This window comes from Aquila chrysaetos, chromosome Z (genome assembly GCF_900496995.4).
Source record: "Aquila chrysaetos chrysaetos chromosome Z, bAquChr1.4, whole genome shotgun sequence".
NCBI classification, from domain to species: domain Eukaryota; kingdom Metazoa; phylum Chordata; class Aves; order Accipitriformes; family Accipitridae; genus Aquila; species Aquila chrysaetos.
Window position 1 is genome coordinate 87,894,636 of NC_044030.1, and position 21,227 is coordinate 87,915,862.

General features: G+C 40.2%; 1 protein-coding gene across 1 annotated transcript in view; it reads right to left on the minus strand.

Moving 5' to 3' along the window:
* The window catches only part of ALPK2 (alpha kinase 2), a 55,043-nt gene that overhangs the window by 22,750 nt on the left and 11,066 nt on the right, over positions 1 to 21,227 (minus strand). Inside the window, exons 4-6 of the mRNA XM_030005283.1 lie at positions 18,142 to 19,855; positions 3,259 to 6,142; positions 492 to 639 (exon numbers count right to left, since the gene is read on the minus strand). Of these exons, the coding sequence (XP_029861143.1) occupies positions 492 to 639; positions 3,259 to 6,142; positions 18,142 to 19,629 (4,520 nt within the window). The 5' untranslated portion in view covers positions 19,630 to 19,855. The remainder of the gene's footprint in view (positions 1 to 491; positions 640 to 3,258; positions 6,143 to 18,141; positions 19,856 to 21,227) is intronic.

The window sequence follows — 21,227 nt, forward strand, 5'->3', positions numbered from 1 at the left end:
ACATTGCTGGCTCATGTCCAATTTTTTGTCCACCAGTATCCCAAGTCCTTCTCTGCAGGGCTGCTCTCAATCCATTTATCCCCTAGTCTATATTGATACTGTGGAATAATCAGGTCAAGCTCTACATTGCATGTTAGCTGTTTCAGCGATTCACCTCCACCACATAAGGACAGACAGCCTCCCACATACTAACCAAGCGTGTTTATGTTGCTTGGCTGGGTGCTGAGGTTCAAACTTCATTTGATCTTTTACTGTACTTGAAAGTTTGATGAGACTGGTTATGAACAGGCTGAGAGGAATTACTGGTGATGGAATGCAAACTATGACCAATATTAATGCACCATGTGAAGATATGCTTCTTAATTACCCTGTTTAAACTTATTTTTTGCACCTATCATACTAATCCGCTTAACAGGTACAAGAGTGAATCACTGGCATATTTTCCCAAAAGCTATTCAGAAACTACCAGTCCTTCAGAAACATTCACTCACCTTCTCTGCAGTCGAGCTAGTAACTTGGAATCTTTAGTCCATGTAATAGTGGAGTCACCATGAACGTCACCAAATTGACAGCATAGCTTAATATTTCCAGAGCAGTCAGGGAACAACTCTGCTTGGATTTTCTTCAGCAGCTTGGGAGCTTGAAACAGAAGAGCCACAGTTTAGGACTAGAAGATAATGATATTGTTTTGGCATTTCAAAGGAATCCCAGAATGATTTGCAGATGTTAAGAATACAAATCTGACAACACTGGTAAATAATTATGATTTCTTCTGATGCAGAAACCAAGGCTACATAATATGGAGGTTTTAAAAGACTGATTCAGTCAGTGCCCCACACAGTCAATGGAAATATTTTCAATGCAAAGACATTTTGTATGTATGGAATAGGACCCAAGGGAAGTTCTAGCCTGAAAAGGCATCAACATAAAATAATTTCTTAATCAAAACACATTCTCTCTGACTAAAGGACGAGCTGGTTTTATCAGTAAAAAAAGACACCATAAAGGTAGAGCATACCATATGGTTACATAGTGAGAATTCTTATTAACTGAATACTTGTAACTAGTAGATTTTTTTAACTGATCACAGCCTTTGAGAGAAAAGACTTTTAAGTCCCAGGAGATGCTCAGTCTCCAAGGTGTTCTTGGAACATACCTAACAGGAACTGCCAGGATGAGATTCTCTGCAAGATGCAGTGATGGCACCATTTCCTTTAAAACACAGCTGGAGGGGGGCACCCACATTTAGTTAGATATTTGCATTTGGTAATGTTAGTGGCCTTTGCTTCCCTCTTCAGTTTCAAAGGATTAATTTCCCACCTCTAAAGAAAGTCCCTACCTTTCCAGCCATAGGGCACAGTTCTTGCTAAACATTGACCATCACGCAGAACAAATCCGAGAATCACTCAGGTTACAGAAAGAGAGCACTCTACCCAGTCTGGGGAAGGTCCTGATAAGCTGGTTCTCTGCTAAGACTTGTTTACTGGCTCACAGAATGCTCCAGCATCTTTGCACGGGGGCATGGCGTGAGCAGGAGGATGGAGGGTACTTGGAAAGAAAGGGAATCAGCATATACTTAGGGAAAGGTTTTGGGATCATGGCACATCCCTGTGCTAAGTGAGACATCCCTGCTAGATGTAAGGGATGTAAAATGCAAGTTTACATTTCCTACTGTGTTAATTCTGAGCTGCTGCACTCTGAATGAGCTGGCATGAGACATCTCCCTTGGGGATCCCATTCCTGCAATCTAACTTTCGCCGTCTAATGCTGAAGGAATGCTGGATCCAACTGGAAGGGTCAAGCACCTGGAATTCACTGCTATGTTTAACTTGTAGTCACTTAAGTCCTTAGGCCTAAGAATCTTGCTGAATCAGGGCTAAAATGACACTGACAGTATGTGACAGAACTGTAAATAGAACTAACAGCTCCAGATGCCCTGCCCTAACCACAAAGTCATCCCTTCTGAAGCTGAAAATAATACAAAAAAGAACACTGAGTATATACCAGACTAACCATACCAACCTTCCCATAATGCTGGGCAAAGGTCCACACAATTCTCTAAAGTACAAACATACATTCATTTCAGTCTAGACTGAAGCAGATCAGAAGCAGGTTAAGAAAATTCAGTCATATCTGATGCAAGCCTGAATGTTTAAAACATTTTTCAAGCATAGCCTCAGGTACATGGAAAAAGATCAGGCATTTCTCAGTAATTGCACTTTGCTTGCTCTGCTTTGAAGGAATGTGACTCTCCTCCCACGCATTTGGTTCTCTGGCAAAGGACACATCTTCAAACAGAGAAAAGTCTGAGGTTTTTTTAAATGTGATTGGAAAAGTAGAACTCTCACCAGATTGCACTGTAATTAGAACGTCTAAAGAGCTTCATAGTTGTGTAGCTTACCTTTAGTCACTGTTCAGTCTTGCTCTGATCTATTAAATTATTTTATGATGTGAACATGAAATGTAATGTCAAAAGGTAAAAATATGACCTAGGTCCTTACAAAGTATCCACAGAAACCACAAATACCTCATCTGTCTAGCTGTTAAGACTATTGCTACTCCTGTCTGCATTTTGTTTTACCTGCTAGCAACCTCCTAGAGACTCTGACAAGCAACCTGCATCTCATTTTAATTATATGTTTTCTATGTCAGTTTAATATTGCTAATTTCATCAGTGTCATTTATGACCAACAGTGGTGAAAAGGAATGTAGAACCAGCCATCAGTCATCAGACAGGAATGCAAAACATTATATTTGTCAGTGGTGCCCTACTAATAACAATAATACTTTGCTAGTAATAAAACCATTTGGTAACGAAGAGAGGGTAACTGCATTTCAGAGCCACAGTGTAGAAGCATAACTGGAACACAGCTTGTAGAAACATAAAAACATGCAAGTACTGGGCTTGCAGTTGCTATATTGTGTGTAGTTACATGGTACCATTATGCTATACATCCCTGAAAAGTTACTCAAAGAGACAAATGAAGAACTAACTATTTCAAACAGGTTTAAAAGTTCATAAATTTAATGTATTTGCCAGTTAGGAAAAGGATGTTAGGGAGGGTTCTGCTCTGTGGCATGGGCACAGCACTAGTTACTAAGTTCACAGAACTGCAAATTAAAATCAGTGGGGCTAGGACACCTTTAGCTGACATGATTTAGACTAAAGGAGGCTTGCAGTGTGTTTAACAAATCTGAATTTTGTACTGTAGCCAGAATGATGGGAAAGGACAGAAATGAAACTCGGTTTTCTCTTACCTTTGCTATCCTTTTTCAAAATTAGTTTCCTCTGCTCTTTTCTATCTTCTTTATGAATCATGCCTGCCTCACTCTTCACAGACTTTTTAACACAGCTAGGATCCTTGCTGACATTTCCTCTCTCCTCCAGTCGGGGTTTTTTTGACAGTGTTGCTGGTGGCAATTTCTTCTTGGCTCCAGCACCTAAATGCCCACTCTTTGCTGTATCTTGTTTACATTTGATGGGCTCAGGCTCAGCAACAGTTGGTGATGTCTGGTAGGATTTTGACCCTTCTTGATTTCTTAGCCTTTCCACATTGACTGGGAATGGATCATATGTGCTCAATGCTAAAGAGAACGGCTGAGTTCTGCTGCAGGGTGGTTGCTCTTGAAAATACTGGTTGTTCCCTGAATCAACTGATGGCAAATTAACTAAACCACTTACTACACTCTCTGATGTCATGACTTCTTCATCTTTATCATACTCAGTAGACTTAATTGAATTATCAACCTCAGTTATCTTGCTGGAAGAGATCAAGCCAGGACAGGACTGCTTAGTGCTAATGTTCATAAACCGTCTCTGAGCCTTGGAGCTAATTAAAGTGCGCAAAGGAGACTTTGTTTCAGCTTCATCTGGGTTATATTCGTTAACTCTTTGGATCTCTTGTTTATTTTCACACAAGGCTGCTTTCTTCTTGTTTTCTTCAGGTACCCTATGGAACTGATCCTGCAACGCTTTGCAGAAAGTTTCCAGCGTGCTCAAATTTTCATATACTTTGACTGCAGTTTGTGTGGATTCAGTTTTTACTTGACTTCCTGTGCCAGGACACCCCATTGCTGATATACTGGTAAGAAGGCCCTCTGACTGGCTCACAGGTGTGAAGAATGGTAATGTTTCTTTCACAGTCAGTTGTTGGGTACCTAACTGATTACTGGTATCTCTAAAATCCTCATTTGCTATGCTGTGGTACTCATTTTGACCCTTTCTAGGTAGCGGGGTACTAACTGATGTTACACTTGCAGAAGCATATGTGTGATTTTTTGAAGAATCTGTCTTTAACTCTTCATCAGACTTGAAGGTGCTGTCAACAAAAAATACATGTTGTTCTGATGTATTATGAGAGGAAACTGCAGTCTGACTCTCTGAAACGTGACTAACTCCTGAGTCACAGGAAATTTCAGCCCTTTGTTCATCACCTATGCAAATCTCTCTCTGTTCTTCTCCTGGTTTACATGGTTCATATCTGGGCACTTCTACATAAAAATCTCTTAAAAGTGGATCCCCAGAAGAGGGAGTGAATGCCACTTCTCGTTTTCCTATTTCTGTCTGTTGGTCTATATTTTGGGGTAGATTCTTGCGTGTTATGGTTTCAGGAGTCTTAATTAAATTAGGCAATTGCATTACAGAACTGTATTGCTGTGCATTAGCAACAACCTGAAAATCTTGACAGTCATTATTTTTTGAAAGATGATAACTGTCAGAATTAGTGTCATTTTGTGCATTCAAGTCTGAGTGATTTCCTTTTTCTTGCAAATTCTCTTCATAACTTTTATGTATGGTGTTAACAGAAGAGTGTTCTTCATGTGTAAACCGACTGGTATTTTCACAGGGGAAAATGTCTTTCTCTTCAGGGAAATAAGCTAATTCTCTTTTTGCTGGATAACAGCCTCTAAAATGACACCCTTTACCAGTTACAGACTCATTTATCAAGGATATGTTGTGCTCAGTATGAAGTAATTGTCCAATTGTCCCATGAGACTTATCTGACATGTAAGCTGGGTTTTCTTTGTCACATGCTAAGTTACCACTGTGAGCATTTTTTAATCTTTGAGGAGAATCTGCATCACATGTTTGGGAAGCATTATTAATGGTAAGCTTTCCTTCCTGAGCAACAGTCATTTGAATGGATCCATTACTGTCAGTTAACGTTTGATTTGGCTTCTGCTCCAAGCACTCCCCTGTATTTAAGATGATACTATTTGCTGAAACACAAATGGATGGTGTTTCCGTTTTATTTCCAGTGCTAGAATCTAGACATATACCATCTGCTTCTACCATTTGTGCAAGACAAATGTTTCCTATGGATGCACTGTTACATACTTCATCTGTTTTAAGTAGGATATTAGAAACATTGCAGTCATCTTTCTCTGTTCTTTGTCTACTAGCTCGTTGTGTAATAGGTTCCCGCTCTTCTATCACATTTATTGGCAAAGGATGATCAGAACAGGTCTTCTGTACAAAGTTCAGTTCTGTGATTTTGGTACCTGTCGGCCTAATTTCTAAGCTTGTGATCCCCTGGTTTTCAAAAGCGATTTGATAGTCTGAGTCATCTTCATGAAAAAGTTTCCAGAGCTTGTCATGCACTGCAGATATATCAGCATCTCCTTTGCACCCAGGTTCTCCAGATTCCAGGACTGACTTGGGATTAGCTTCAAACACAGATTCATCACATGATAGACTGCAGAGAATATCTGTGTCATTGCTATCGTGTGAGTCAAAACTATACCTTTGCTCTCCCTCCCTTGGCTCATCACATAGCTTTGCAGAAGACAGAACAGCACATAAACGTTCTTGTTTATCAGGAACAGAGTCTGTATCCCATAAAGGAAAAGGCGAAACATCATTCTTTGATTTGTTGCCGTTACTAATAATATTAATTCCTTGTTCACAGAAGACTTGTTGGTGACAACTTTCTCTCTTATCACAAGGGGCATGGTGTTGAGAATAGGTCTGTAAATTTGCATTTTTTGCTTGTAATGTGTTTTCAGTACAGAGCATTTCTGAAGCTGGATGGATGGTTCCTGCATTCTCACAAGTCATGAAGATGCCTTCCTTTTCTATTTTGGGCTCCATACATAGTGTCTCACAATTCTGGGTGAAGATTTTAAGATTAGCACCTTGATTCTACAAAGAAGAAAAAAAGAGAAATTCAATTAAAAATTAGAATTGCTGCTTGACAGAGGCGAACTAGAGTCCTGGCTTGAAATGTACCTAATTTTTTAATTTTTTTTTTTTAAATATTCATCAACAGTCAAGTTTCTGACTTGTAGCTATCAGTCTAATGGATTGAAATCAAACTTCTGGGTATTAACAGCCTTGAATCCTGGTGAGTTTCAGATCTGGATCCAAATGCTGAGAAAGATAAAATTTAATCAAGATGAAGATCAATGACTGATATAGTCCAGCTAGATAAGAACAGTTAAAATAAAATAAACCAAACCAAACCAAACTAAAATAAAACAGTCATATCTATGCCTTTTGCTAACAGTTGGAGTGTCGCACCATACTTATATAATTATTACATAATCCAAACTGATGAGTTTCTGGAACTACCCAGACTAGTTTTGGGGAGCTTGCCTTCCCCTTTGCTTCCATCATGGGCATTGTTACCTTAAGCTTCGCAAAGATGCTTTCTTAATATGTATCAGTTTTGAAAAGTTTCAGAGAATGCACCCCACATCTGCCATGCTACGTACTTCAGAACAAGACTCCTACCAAGAAATTAACATCTCTAGGTCAGTTTTAAGCTGTCTTTGAAATTTGCCTTTGGTCACCTCTGACCGCTTGAAGTGACAAGTCCTGCTTCAAAAGGGAGTGCCAGAGATCATTCCAGATCTTGCCTCTGTCCAAGTGGTAATGAATTGCTCAATATAAGGCATGTTCAGCCATCCTCTAGCAATGAGACATGCATTGCAACCTTACCGGTACTGCTGGGAAAATTGGGACAGGAAATAACAATCCATATTCCTCCTGCATCTCCTTTATTCTTCTATATCAAAATACTCCAAATTGTCACTTTATGTAGAAACAATCTATTCCTCAATTCAACTAAGCCAAACTGTACTTAATTTATGCAAGGAGTGCAGACCTTATTAAAGAGAACAACTGGCTGATATTTGGGCTTACAAGGGATGAAGAAAGTGCTGCCATCTGCCTGCCATACAAAATCTGTTAAACTGTTCACCATTCCCCTCAGAACTGAGCTTTCATTCTTCAATTCTTGTTCTGGAGTCCCTGCCAAGCTTTTGTTCTCCAGGATTTTCTCTTGTCCTCTTCAGCACTAAATAAATTCCATGGAGGCGGTGAGCATGTTTCACCCAGAGCAAATCATAGATGGAGAAGCCTAGGATTTTTTACTAGACAAAAATACATTGTTTCCTAAATGAATTATACTTTATGCTTTTGGTTACCATTAATTTGCCAGCACAGTCTGTAAAAGTAGAGATCAATTTAGCAGTCAACCTTTGAAAAAATATATTTACTTTCAAATAGCCCTTAACAGGATGTAACAACATGGACTTCATTAAGTAGTTTGCACATTTGACCACGTATCTTTCTAGTGGCTGTCTGAAGCTTTGCACCTAGTCCCAGCAGAAATGAAGAAATATTTTAAAACATCAGACTGAGTTTAAAAAACACCAATATTTGTAGACATTTTTCACTTTTTAGCTTTTATCCAGCCACAAACTCAACTTCGTAACTATTTTGGGTTGGTTTTTTTCCTCCTGAGTCCCAGTTCCATCCATAGTTATTTGTTAACTTGATGCACTGGATGGCTGAAATGACCAACTATGATACATAATGGGTGAGTCCTCTGGGTTAAAGCAGAGATGTAAATGTGTAATGAGTGCTGGCAGACACATAATTCAGAGAAGCGATTCTGAAAAGAAGCAAGTGTTGTTACTTAGTGAAGGATATGTAATGAAGGATTTCCCATAAGTTGCTGTGTGCTCAGGTAGAGGCAGGGGCTGCTCAGACACTAGGTTCTTAGTTTCCATAAGTTCATGGTAAAAGGATTACCGGCTGTAGTAAATATTGCTTTCCTTTGCTGCAAAAGCCACCCACTTCAGCTGCAACTCCTTTCATCCTTTCTGTTTCTCCATTCAGCTTGAGTAGGGTGTGGAGCTGACTACATGCTGTGGACAATGGGGAAGGAAGAGATACAGAAAATTTTTGTCAATGCCTTTAACTGCTGTTCCCACCCCAAGCACCATGCAGTTGCCACCACACTGTCTTCAAAACTTCTTGGCCAGTGCATACTTACCTAGAAACCCTGAGCCTAGAAACCTCAGCTCCACAACTGCAGTACCCTCTGATTCCAAATGCCTTGGCCTCCCGCTCAAGTCTCCTCTGCAGGAGAAGATGCCAGACTCTAGGTCTTTGAGTTTAGACACACAGCTTCTCTCAAGTCAAGGGGGATGTGAGCCTGGATGTGTCTCAACAATCAGTTCCAGTTTGCTTCTCAGTCAGTTCTGAGCATTTTGTCTGAGCCTAGTGCTTTTTCTGCCACTTCTACCTCCCCCTCAAACCTCTGGAAAGCAGAGTTTATTTGTTCATTCCTGTCCACTACAGCCTCAACCACTTTTACTAAAACCTGTGGAATTCTTGCTAAGCATGTTAGACATATGATCAGTCAGTCCCTACCTGCTGTTGGTATGAAACTGAAAATAGACAGCTCTCTCATGCCCACTGGAAAGTGAGCTGATTATTTCAAGAACCCTTTTATCTATCTAATCTGTGTGTCTGTCCATGTTGGCATCTGTCTCAAGCATTTATAGACATGCAGCACTGTAGAGTCTAGACACAGATTTTGATGGCTGGAAAATAAATACAATGACAAAAGAGGGCTTATAATGGAGTGCCTTGCCTTGCATTTGACAAAAGTAGGTCTGAAAGCAGAATGCAATTTGAAGCCTCGTAGTGACACATTTATTAATTTTTAATTTATATTTACCAGGGATATGTGCTCCTAGGGTATGTGGTAATCAGATCCATGTTATTTTTGTTTGAAAGTACTTACATCCAAATCCTTTAAACATGGTTGTCCTAGTTTCAGCTGGGATAGAGTTAACTGTCTTCCTAGTAGCTGGTAGGGTGCTATGTTTTGAGTTCAGTATGTGAAGAATGTTGATAACACTGATGTTTTCAGTTGTTGCTAGTAGTGTTTAGACTAATGTCAAGGATTTTTCAGCTTCTCATGCCCAGCCAGCGAGAAAGCTGGAGGGGCACAAGAAGCTGGCACAGGACACAGCCAGGGCACCTGACCCAAACTGGCCAACAGGGTATTCCATACCATGGGACGTCCCATCCAGTATAGGAACTGGGGGAAGTGGGGGCGGGGAATCGCCGCTCGGGGACTTGCTGGGTGCCGGTCAGCAGGTGGTGAGCAATTACACTGCGCATCATTTGTACATTCCAATCCTTTCATTATTGCTGTTGTCATTTTATTAGTGTTATCATTATTAGTTTCTTCTTTTCTGTTCTATTAAACTGTTCTTATCTCAACCCGTGGGTTTTGCTTCTTTTTCCCCGATTTTCTCCCCCATCCCACTGGGTGGGGGGGGCAGTGAGTGAGCGGCTGCATGGTGCTTAGTTGCTGGCTGGGGTTAAACCATGACAATGGTTTAGGAAACCTTGCTGGCTTTAGCTTTGGTATTTTCTTAGATTAGATTTATTTCAGTGTGCTGGTTTTGGCTGGGATAGAGTTAATTTTTTTCATAGTAGCTAGTATGAGGCTATGTTTTGGATTTGTGCTGAAAACAGTGTTGATAACACAGGGATGTTTAGTTACTGCTGAGCAGTGCTTACACAGAGTCAAGGCCTTTTCTTCTTCTCACACCACCCTGCCAGCAAGTAGGCTGGGGGTGCACACAAAGTTGCGAGGGAACACAGGTGGGACAGCTGACCCCAACTGACCAAAGGGATATTCCAGACCATATGACATCATGCTCAGCATATAAAGCTTTGGGAAGAAGGAAGGTGGGGGACGTGCGGGGTTATGGTATTTGTCTTCCCAAGTAACCGTTACGCATGATGGAGCCCTGCTCTCCTGGAGATGGCTGAACACCTGCCCGACGATGGGAAGTGGTGAATTAATTCCTTGTTTTGCTTTGCTTGCGTGCATAGCTTTTGCTCTACCTATTAAACTGTGTTTATCTCAACCCATGAGTTTTCTCACTTCTACTCTTCCGATTCTCTCCCCCATCCCACTGGGAGGGAGTGGGCAACTGGCTGTGTGGTGCTTAGTTGCCAGCTGGGGTTAAACCACGACAGTCAGCTAACACAGTCCTAGAACTATTCATCTTGATTTGGTTTTTGTTCCCTGTTCTCACAGAAGATTTCTAGGGTTTAATGCCATACAGTTTAACAATTGCTTCACTTACTGGACAGTCTGCTTGACTCCAGGGGTGATGAATGGTAACAAACTAGGGAATTTAATTATGTGAATGCAGTGGAACAAGCAATTTTAATGTGTGCGTGTGTTACAAACTGCCGTGTGCGTGATGACAGAAAAATGAAATCACAGTTCTGTATTTAAACTCATACATGAAATATACAGTCCATGTACTTTCATTATAAAGCCATGGTTACTGTGAATAAAGGAGGGATAAGCAGGTAAGTCAGTTACATAATAGCTATGTAAAAGGAAAATGGAAGCATCCACTTCAAAACCAGAGCTTTTTTTTTAATCTATTGTAAAATGTATCACAATGTAAGGAGGACCCTTGGTTTTTTTGCTCTGCTGACAAGACCCGTTGTGTTCCAAAGCCTGACAGGAACAATTAAATGAAAAGCAAAGAAGGACCATAGGGAGTTAAGTGAGCACTTTTGTCACCTCTGAGTTATGGAAGTAAATAGGGGAGAGCATGGAGAAAAGAAGAAGAAATTTAAAAGCATTCTACTTCTTCATGGCAATCTGATATCAAGAACTTTTTCATCTGACAGTCCCTGTGGAGGTCTAGAAGACACAGATGACCAAACTGATGACCTACAGACCTGCAAAATGTTTTACAGGTGAAGTGAGCTTCCCCCACAATGTTTCAAGTCACCTCTTGAAACACGTCTTGAATGTTTCAAGTCACCTCTTCAAGTCACCAGGAACCAAGTAACAGCACCTGATCTATGGCCTCAAATGTTATGGTAAAACTGATCTGCCCTTTCAGACCAAGCTGGGCTGGTTCATTTTCAGGTCTGGAGATCTTCTATTCAATCCACTATACCATCCAACTTAGTGGCCAACAAGTTAAATTTTTTACAGTTTCTTTTAATGGTTTTACTGCCATGCTACGCTTGTAGAGTGCTGAGTAACTATGCAAGCTATGCATAAGTTTAAATCAGGACTAGATAAAAAAAATTTAATTTTCTGAAAACAAAGCTCTGGCTCTGAAAGCCATTGACTGTCTTGTGGCAATAAAGAGAGATTCCTTTATATTGTCTACTTGCCTTGCACCCTACCTCTTGTTTTGGTATTTGCACTCAGTATCCCATATCACTCTTGTTTTTAGGAGTTGCAGTGGTTCCCATTTTGGTGGGAATGACAGCTTCTCTGAAGTTAAAAGATCCTTTCTGGATCTGACTGGCTCTTAAGCTTGACAGGCTGCGTGCTGTTCAGTGATTGGCTTTAACACTGAATTAACAAGCAATAGCAAATACTTGGGGTGCATTCTAAGAAATGGTGTACAGATTAGCTGTGCTTCAACACATATAACTGCATCAACAGAATGCAATCCTACAGGTGCTCTGGTTCCAGACTTGTGCCTCGGTTGAAACTGACCCCAAGTCAAAGACAGCAGTTACTTGTTATATAAAAGTAAACTTCAATCCAGTGCAGCCTGTAATGTGGTCATTTTTAATTTTTAGCTTGTTTTATGATTTTTAAGAGAAAATAATTCAGCCTGTGGAACATGGTGAATTGATACTCTGAGATCCATATTTACAAAACAGGAAAAACAGCACAGGAAGCCTGACTGGGAAGGATTGTTGTTGGTGTTCAGAAGGAAGTTTAGGTAATTACCTCCATCAGTCATTGTTCAGGCCATCTAATAAAACCATCTGCAGAGAGGCCAAACGATATCAGATACTAAGGAGACTTGGGCTGTTCAAGAACCTGAACAAAATACAATTAGTATCATATCTGGGAGGGTCTCATTAAATAAATACTTGATTCTTAAGGAGAGTTTTCAATGTATGAGGCATGGGAATATAGCACTTGAGCAAGCTATGTTATTTAATTTCATTACTGATCCGGAAGAAGAAAGAGTCAGCACACGTGTGAAAACAGCAAGTGCTAGCTTCTGGAACAGCAAAAAGGAACTCGAAGACTACACAGACCCAGGCAGCCTGGGAGTGCTTCCAGTTCCTGGGACCCAGTACACCCTGCAGCCACATTCCAGTCCCATTTCAAGACAAGGTCTGGGCTCTTGCTGGTCCCTTTTTCACCCTGGTTTCCATTCAAAGAAGGAGCCATTGCATCTCAACTGGTGATCCACGCATACCTCATATACAGACAAACAAAAAAACCCTATGAATCTGAGCAGGAAATAAAACAAAATTAGATTTGGAAAAAAGCAAAGTAATGCACTTGGGAATACACTACATAACATGCCAAGGGGAAAGGTATCAGAGGTAAACTACACTGCTGACCAAGACATATAGGTAACAGAGGGAAAAAATTAAATGTGGCAGGTAATAATAAGGTCAATGGAGGTTGTGGTATGATACAGGAGCAGAGCTACAATTTCCTCTCTTCATGTCTCAAATGTCACAACAAATAATGTTCAGAGACTTATTAAAAGAATAAATGATATAATTCCAGATAAAATATTTTGATAGAGTGAAGGTTAAACAGAAACACCAGTGCAAGTGCTTTGATTTGGAATTAAGGCAAAATTAAAAAAATATACTTCTGCTCTGCAGAAACTCTACGTTGTTAGCTAGAGTCAACAGTGAAATTGGCACTATCTTTACTTATCAGTATTTATTGATAACAAAACTGACAGGCACATCATAATTATCTCCTAAATAAATATATAAAGCTGGGATCTTCAGAATATGACAAAACGTTAAAGAAAGCCAAATACATTAGGTTGTGATAAAGCAAAGAACAAAAAGGCAGATAAATCACCTTACTGCTGTCTGATAAAAAGGTATGAGTAAAGTTGGAGTTAATATGACCCTTTTGCACATGATTTTTATAAATGCACCTCAGAGCATAACAAGAATCTTCACAGTATAATCTGAGTTAGCTGCTGTTCTCTGCTCCCTTTGCCGTACCTGAGAAATGGACCATCTTCACCCAATGTGACAAAGTGTTTCAGAACTGAGTGACAAATTGTCACATTCACGTGCAAACAAACTCAGTAGGCAAGAGTTAAGGCTATTCTAGTTCTCTTTCCCTACAAAATGTAGGGATAAGTTATACATGAGTCTCACACTTCATCAGCTGAACCATTTCTGTTAATGAAAGCAAGAAGTTCATCTCTGAAATGAGATGGTTAATTTTACCTGACGGTTTCTCACTGCTTTTTAAGAGGAAATAGTTTAGCAAGGTAATTCTCCCTGTAAATAAAGTCTCCATGTTACACTTATATCCCTCAGTTTGTACAAATGGAATGTAACAAACAATCCGTGGAATACAGACAGTAAGTATATCACTGTCTCTGGATCAGAACTCCCTCAAATCCACCATGTTTGGAACTGCTTTTAGTTTACACTGTTCTCCAGCAGTAGTTGAGTGGGTCTTTCTATTTCCGTGTTTCATGCAATGCCACTCAAATTCCTCTTTCCTAAACTAACACTCTGCTTTAAATGGCACACCTACCTTGGATTAGCTTAAATAACTCAATACCTGTAGTTATTTCAACTGCTTTAGACAGACGAAACAAAAGACATGAACTATATTTTATCCTGCAGATGCTTACTGACAGGCACATCCTGCTAGCATCCTGCTATTCCTGCTGAAGAGGCAGAAAAAGAGGAAGTTAAGTAATAACTATAGTATTTCAAAGGACAGAAAGCAAGTTCTCTGCCTTTGACAACATAGAGCAATAGGGTGACCATGCACAGCCGTCATGGGTCCACACTCTGAAGTGGTAAGGATTTTCCAACTGATGTTTTTTTTGTTTGTCTCCCAGGAAAGATTGCAGCCAACTATAACACAGGTGACAAAATGGGTCGTTACCTGCCAGCCCTAGGGTGGATCCCATTGAACAAGCAGGATTGGTATCACAGCCTGCATGAGCTCTAGTTACTCAGACTAGGACTCCTCTGTTTGCTGTGATGCAGAGCTCCTGCCCCTTAACACGCTGCTCAGGTTCAGAGCATTCCCTGGGAACATTCAGCCCCTAGCTCAGCCAAACTCAGAGCAAAAGTCTGAGACAAGACCACCTTTTCAAGTGAATGTACCAACCACTCTAGCCCCTTAGAAAGGATGAGGTGTAGCCTCTCAAACTCTCCTGTTGGATCTGTGGCACATTGTATGAATATAATATTCAGAAACAAAGCATGCTAACTACTTGATGGAGAGTATTCTGCACCCAAGGACTATTGAAGTATTTTATACAGAGTGCAAAACTCACCCATGAAGTGAAAAACTTTGAGAAATAAGAGACCTAATTTCTGCTAAGATTCAAAGTTGGAGGAGATTTGGATCCCAGCTTCCTCACAGGAAACCAATTCAGGCAGTTTTTTCAAAATTCCAGCAAAAGAACTGTGAGTGGTGGCAAGTTGCACCAAGAGGGAGCAAGAATACATGTCTCATAAAAAATTATACCTGACCAGGTTTTGAGCTCAGATAACCAGAAAATCTTCCCTTTTTTCCAGCAACTGTTCACTCAAATGAGACAAGAGGCAGAGATGTACTTTAAAAACATTTGAATGAAAAATTAAACGACTGTAAGCTGATTGAAAATGATGTGTTGGGCATGCACAGTAATTCTTACTCATTACTCTCATTACTATTTTGGAACAGAAGTTCTCACCTATTTTGTATTCAAAGCCAGCCATTAAACCAGTTCCCATCCAACAGCTGTTTACTGGCCTAAGTGAAACCATTTGCTGGGTTTCAATCTAACTCCTGATGGGCAGAGTTAACCTGTCATAAACTGTTCTGACACCCTTTCAAACAGTATCCTTTGACTCTTCCTTTATTGTGCAACCCAGCTCCTTCTTCCCCTCATACCTCTCCACCCTTTTCCCACACCTTTCAGCACGTTGCTCCGAACACACACACACACCCTCCTTTACAACAGTGTTGGAGTGCAGTGCACATGACCAGCACCTGCATTTGTTTACTAACTGCAGAGCGGGAAACTCTGAACTTAAGGGTGCCCCAGCAACGAAACACTAAATCACACTTCTTCATTACACGTGGCAGCTTCTAGGACATCACACACAACAGCAGATAGCTACCATGTTAACATATTGAACAGGGCCAGTAGCCCAACAGATGAACAGCTTCATTGGCCTATGCAGTCCTTGCAATTTTGGCTACCCTGGAATCTAACAAAGCAGAGGTATAACGTGCTAGACAAAATACTTTTTGTGCACAACCAGATCACCCGACTACTTGGAAGTTCTGTGTCATTTCTGCTTCTCTCCTTTTTGTACAATAACATTTAAAATTATCTAGAAGTGACGTAAATTTATGTCAGGAAGGTCAAACCGAGTACCTCTCAAATTGTATGCAAACTGGCTGTTCTGACAGGAGCAAGAACAAAATAATGGCAGGATGAACAGTAGATCTAATCAGCAGGAAGAAAAATGCTCTAGAAATATACAAACACCGCATGCCATTCTTCCTGGGGTATCAGTGTAAACGTTAAGTATTTTGCTTATGCCCTGGAATCCCTCTGAACCTGCCAGTTCCAGCAGGACTTCACCAACATTGCTGGCATTTGGCAGGCCACAGACATGGGCTCTGTAATTCAGGAGTGACACCAGTACCTTGTGCTGAGGGTGCTGACTGAACACTAAACAGGGACTGGCTCTTGAATGACATAATGCAAAATTGAAGCCTCCTGGCTCTCTGTACAGTATGTAGTATCATACAGCTGGCACAGTTGGCTTTTAGGACCTATTACTAATTAAGCTGCTTTGAATTATTAGATAAATAAAGAATTTTATCTGGGGCTAAACCATAAGGTCATGAGAGGAGTTGGGAGCCTCCCACCTTGACCATCCAATGGAAGGAGAAGTCACCCAGAGCAGCAGTTGCTGCACAAGACAGACTGCAAAGGTTGTTCCAGTTAGAGGCAACTTGGCACTGAGGGGAAGTGTAAATCCTTGGGTAATTAATGCTGTGGTTCTGTGGCTGCTATGTACCTCTCAGCAGACCTGATTCACCACATGGAGAGGGAAAATACAACACTCGTCAAAAGCGGATGGCTGTGGTTTTTGCTACAAGTCCCTCACATTGCTCCCAGCAAAGCTGTCTCAAATGCTGGGCTCCAGCTAATACCACAGTGCACTTTTATGTAAATCTGTGTGCAGCAGTAGGAGGTTGATTCTTTCTTGCCTTTCTTAGTTTACACAAGCAGATTGTTGAGGAGTTTCTGGCTTACTGTATGGGAGCTGTGAGAAGCTGTCCACATTTTCCTTGTGCTATGAAGAGTAGTTTCCAAATGGGATGCTTTTGTTTGGCTCATTTTCAAGACCACATAATTTTGAACATACACCTAAATTTCATCTTCATTCATGTGTGTTTAAAACCAGGGGTTTGGTTTGTGCTCACCTCTAGCCCTTTTGTGTACACCGATACTTCCTTCCTACTTATTTTTATCTAATGTAAAGTTTTGGTCATGGACACACAAACAGAAGAAATACATACTGACTCCAGGTAGCAAGATTCTAACTAGCCAATCTGAAATTTGACCATGGCACTTACAGTAACATAACAGCTGCTCTTTGCTAAGAGGTTTCTGCAATTTAAATTATTGTACTGCACTGGGAAAAAAATGAAACAATGCCTCTTGCAAACCATGGTAATACCTACTGTCAAGAAATTCTCAGTAGGTTAATTTCAATAGGGGGGTGTTCCCCATCATAAGAACATTATGGCCTGCTAAAATGTGATTGGCATTTTATCTGCTATAAAAACAGAGAAACCTATGGATGTTTTTCAGGCAGAAGAATTCAGTGATTTCTGACTGCTTAAGACACCCCAGTGGCTAGATTAAAGTCAGTCTACTACCCAGAACTGGGAGACATTTTTGCCTAAATAATACAGATGAAGAAAAGCATGTGGAACTGGAAAAAACTTGTGTTTATTTTTCATAAATGGGTTTTTTTTTCTGTGCAATTAGCTACACACCTTCAAATCAGTAAAGTCAGTGATCAGATTATTCATGATTTAATACTCATACATATGTATTTCTATATCTTGAGTCTTTACTATGTGAAATAAAAAGTATGATCCAATTCTCCCACTTATGAAAACTGGTGGAACATCGTATCAGTCTGTACAACTATACTGATTTCCCCAGATGATTTCCTACCAACAGCATAAAATATGCAAGTACATGGAAAGTACCACTTTGGGGTTTTAATTTTTAACTGTTTTTTTTACATTTCAGCTGAAATATCTGACTCTTTCATTGTTTTATTTTTAAAAAGCAAAGCTCCATTCACCTCTGTAACATGAACTCTCTGGATTAAATTCCCCTCCTTGTTATAAATTCAGCGCAAATCCCTGTTGATTTGTTTCAGATTTCCAGCACCATAAGTGGATGACAATTTTGTTCATTGACTATAAACTGAAAAGAAAGTAAGTCAAAACATTCTCTGCTCACAATAGGTATTTGAGAAACTTTCTGCGTTGAAAGAAACATTACTTTGAGAAGACCTGTGCAATAGCCTACATATCGGATTTCCCTATCCAGCTGTCCAGAGTCCCATTAGTGCCTCTTACTATTATCAATCTTACTCTATAATTAGAACAGCTTATGGTTTATTTGGGCCTTTTTCAAAACTAGATTTCCTTCCCAGCCGTAGCTGTCATTCAGAAGTACATGAATAGTATCTTTCAAAGTAATTTACATTTTACATTATTTTGTGACAAACAGGAATAAAATGCATTTAAATCAGTAGAGCAGCTCCTTCTATTAAATGATAAACATTTTACTTACCCTGGGTGAGACGTTTTCATTTGGCATCTGATTTTGCTCAGACAGGCCCCAAGTCCTTTTCCTTTCCCAGAGACAGTCTTTATCTGCCTCTTCTGTATGACACAAACCAGCCTGCATTTGCAAGCTTTCTGTCTCCTCAGGGATTTGTGTTGAAATGACACCTTCCTGACTGGAAGCACTGGATTCCCTAATCTCTGCTGTAGTCTGAAAAGATTGTCCTATATTACTTACATATCTGCAGAGCTCTTTAGGGTTTAACAACTTTAAAAGGTTTCTTCTTAGACTTTCTGTTAAGGTACAGACAGCATGCCTTGCATTTTCCTCTGGCAAATTTCTTCTCCCCTCCTCTAGCAGCAATGAGCTTTCCCCCAGCAAGTCCTTGTCCGTACTGTTTTCTGTCATTGTCTCTGAAGCCTGATTTGTCAGAGAAGCACCTATGCCACTAGTAGAGGAGTCTGCCTTGGCATGTGTATTATCCTTGTTCTTTGATTTGTCAGTCGAGAAACCTGCAGCTGAGTGGCCATTTCCATTATTTTCTTCTTCAGTTCCAGGATGGTCATTTTCAATGGCTGCAGATGCAACAGGCACTTTATACTTTTCTTTGTCTTTCAAACTGGTGCTTTTATCTCGGTGTCCAACAGTGAGAGTCATCTCTGTCTGCAAAGTTGACTGGCTGTATATAGAGGGGTCTCTCCTTACATTTACTCCTTTGAATTTTGAGTGATGACCACAGAAGCCAATGGTGGTATCCATAGGCATAGTGTTATCTGACACTTGGAACAGACAAGGCATTTCACTGAGGAAGTAAGCACACCCATCACAATCCTTACTCAGTTTTAAATCATCTTCATCATCACTTTCTAATAAAAATTGTAATTTCTTTGTCCAGATTTCATTTTCATGCAATGTCAGCACATCAGAACATTCAAAATACTCTAGGTCATCATCAGAAAAGTCATCACTTACACTTGGAACTTTCTCTGCATAAATCTCCAGAATAGTGGCAGAATTTTCAGAATCATCTTTTAGAAAATAATTTTGATTTACTATGGGAGTATCTGCCTGCTCACTGAACAGGGTGTTCATGGTTAGGGGTCTACTGAGCCCAGTTTTTTTACATGCCTGGATATCTGCCAGAGACTGAGCAGATACAGAGTCTTCCGTGTTAAGGCAACAGTTGTCTGTGCGGTAAGTGATTACATTTGTAGGGTGGGAATGCACCTGTCTGCTGCAGTATTTCTCTGCTTTTCCAGCAGTGACACTGACCATACTGTTAAAATGAAGTAGGTCATCACCATTCTCTGACAAATCCCTTAGGCAGGAAATATTGTCCTGGGTTTTAAATACATTTTTTACATCCATGTTGTCTTCCATGTTAGGCAAATGTCTGTGGGATTTGTCAAATGCGGACAATACTTCTACTTTTCTGAGCTTCTCAAGCAGTAAACCACTGATTTTGGAAGAGTCAGAATCTGGTGAAATCAACATGGGGTCACCCTCACAGGTGTAACTCTTGTGTTGTGCAAAATGTTTCTCTTTCCACTCATTTTACCCTGAAGTCTCCCACACTGTCATTTAGGTCAACAACAAATTCTGGGGAAGTTTGGGGTTTTGTGTCTGATTCCAGTTCAACAAAAGTAGAACAGCAGGTCATTCTAGCTGTCAAACTGTTTCCAGGTACTGTTCAATAAAGTGCAGATCTTGCTCTGCGCACCTGCAAATAAAAGAAACCTGAAGTTTAAAATTACTTCTAAAATGGGTATACCTATTTTCTCAAAGGTGGTCCATTGACACATAGTTGCAAGCATTTTCAAAAAAAAGAAATCATTATTTAAAAATCAAGATCAAATTTAAAGCAGTAACTATAACCCAGCTATCCATGCAATGACACTTAATGGCAACACATTATAACTGTCCAGAGTAATTTGTGCTAGGAAAACAAATTCTTAAGGATGCCTGCACATACATGTAGCAGCACAAAATAGGCTTTCGCACACGTCGTTTAGACATTTCTAAATGTAAATAGTAATCTGCAGATGATGTAAATTTTCACGTGTGCATGACTTCTACAGGTACCAAGTACCTGCTATTTTGGTAGTCGCATCGGCACAACAGTAGGCTATTCCTTGAATTGGCATCATAGGCACATAAATTCCAAAATCTGTTTTTAGAAATTACCTGGAACAATCAGTATGGTTACATTTTATAAGGCTATTTCTGTTTAAAGCAATTCTATTGTACTTTGGCTTGATGTTTGTAATTTCTGTGGTGACAGAACAATGAAATGAGGCTGGTTAGCTTCAACTTCCTATTCATATTGAGTCTTACTTTCAAACAGCTGTGCAGTAGCAAAATGGCATGGCAATGCAGAATTTACATAAAAACAAAGTGAAATACACCAAAAGGCTTCCATTAGCTGAATCCAAAGAAATATGGAATCATCTCTCCCTTCTTGTAAAAAAGCCTTGTTTCCTAAGCATTCCCAAATCTCACAATTTTAGATACTTGAGACTTTTTTGTATACTACTAGAGGCACTCTGGGTCATTCTTCACCATAGGGTACCCACACTAATCCCAGCAGGACTCTTGCACCATCCAGAGATGCACTCATCAGGGAAAGCAGTGTAGCAGAACTGAGTTTCAAGTAAATTTGATCTCATGAAGGGGATGCCAGACTAAAAGGTCTGAAAAATAACTACCTATTTTTATTCACAAAACTGGTATGACATGAAGGACAACAGCAGGAAAAACTTTCTTGCCATCCTGCTAATCTGGTGAAGCAATTTAAAGACACCTCTATTCATTCTCCTTTTCCTTCTCTCTGCTTCTCCCATTGTGACCTTTTTAGCTTATGTGTCTCTCCTGGCTGCAAAATCACCAGCCACTAGCTCCCTAGGACAGCAACCTTTCCCAATGCCCTTTCAAGAACCCTATAGCACTCTATCTGCTCTCTGCAGGGCCACAAGCAGAGCCGTCATTGGACCTGTCAGCACCCAGCTTCATGTCACAGTCCACTGCAGACACTGATCAAAGTCAGTTAGTAAGAAAATATGTGGGAGCTAGATTAGAGCTTAATGGCTACATAG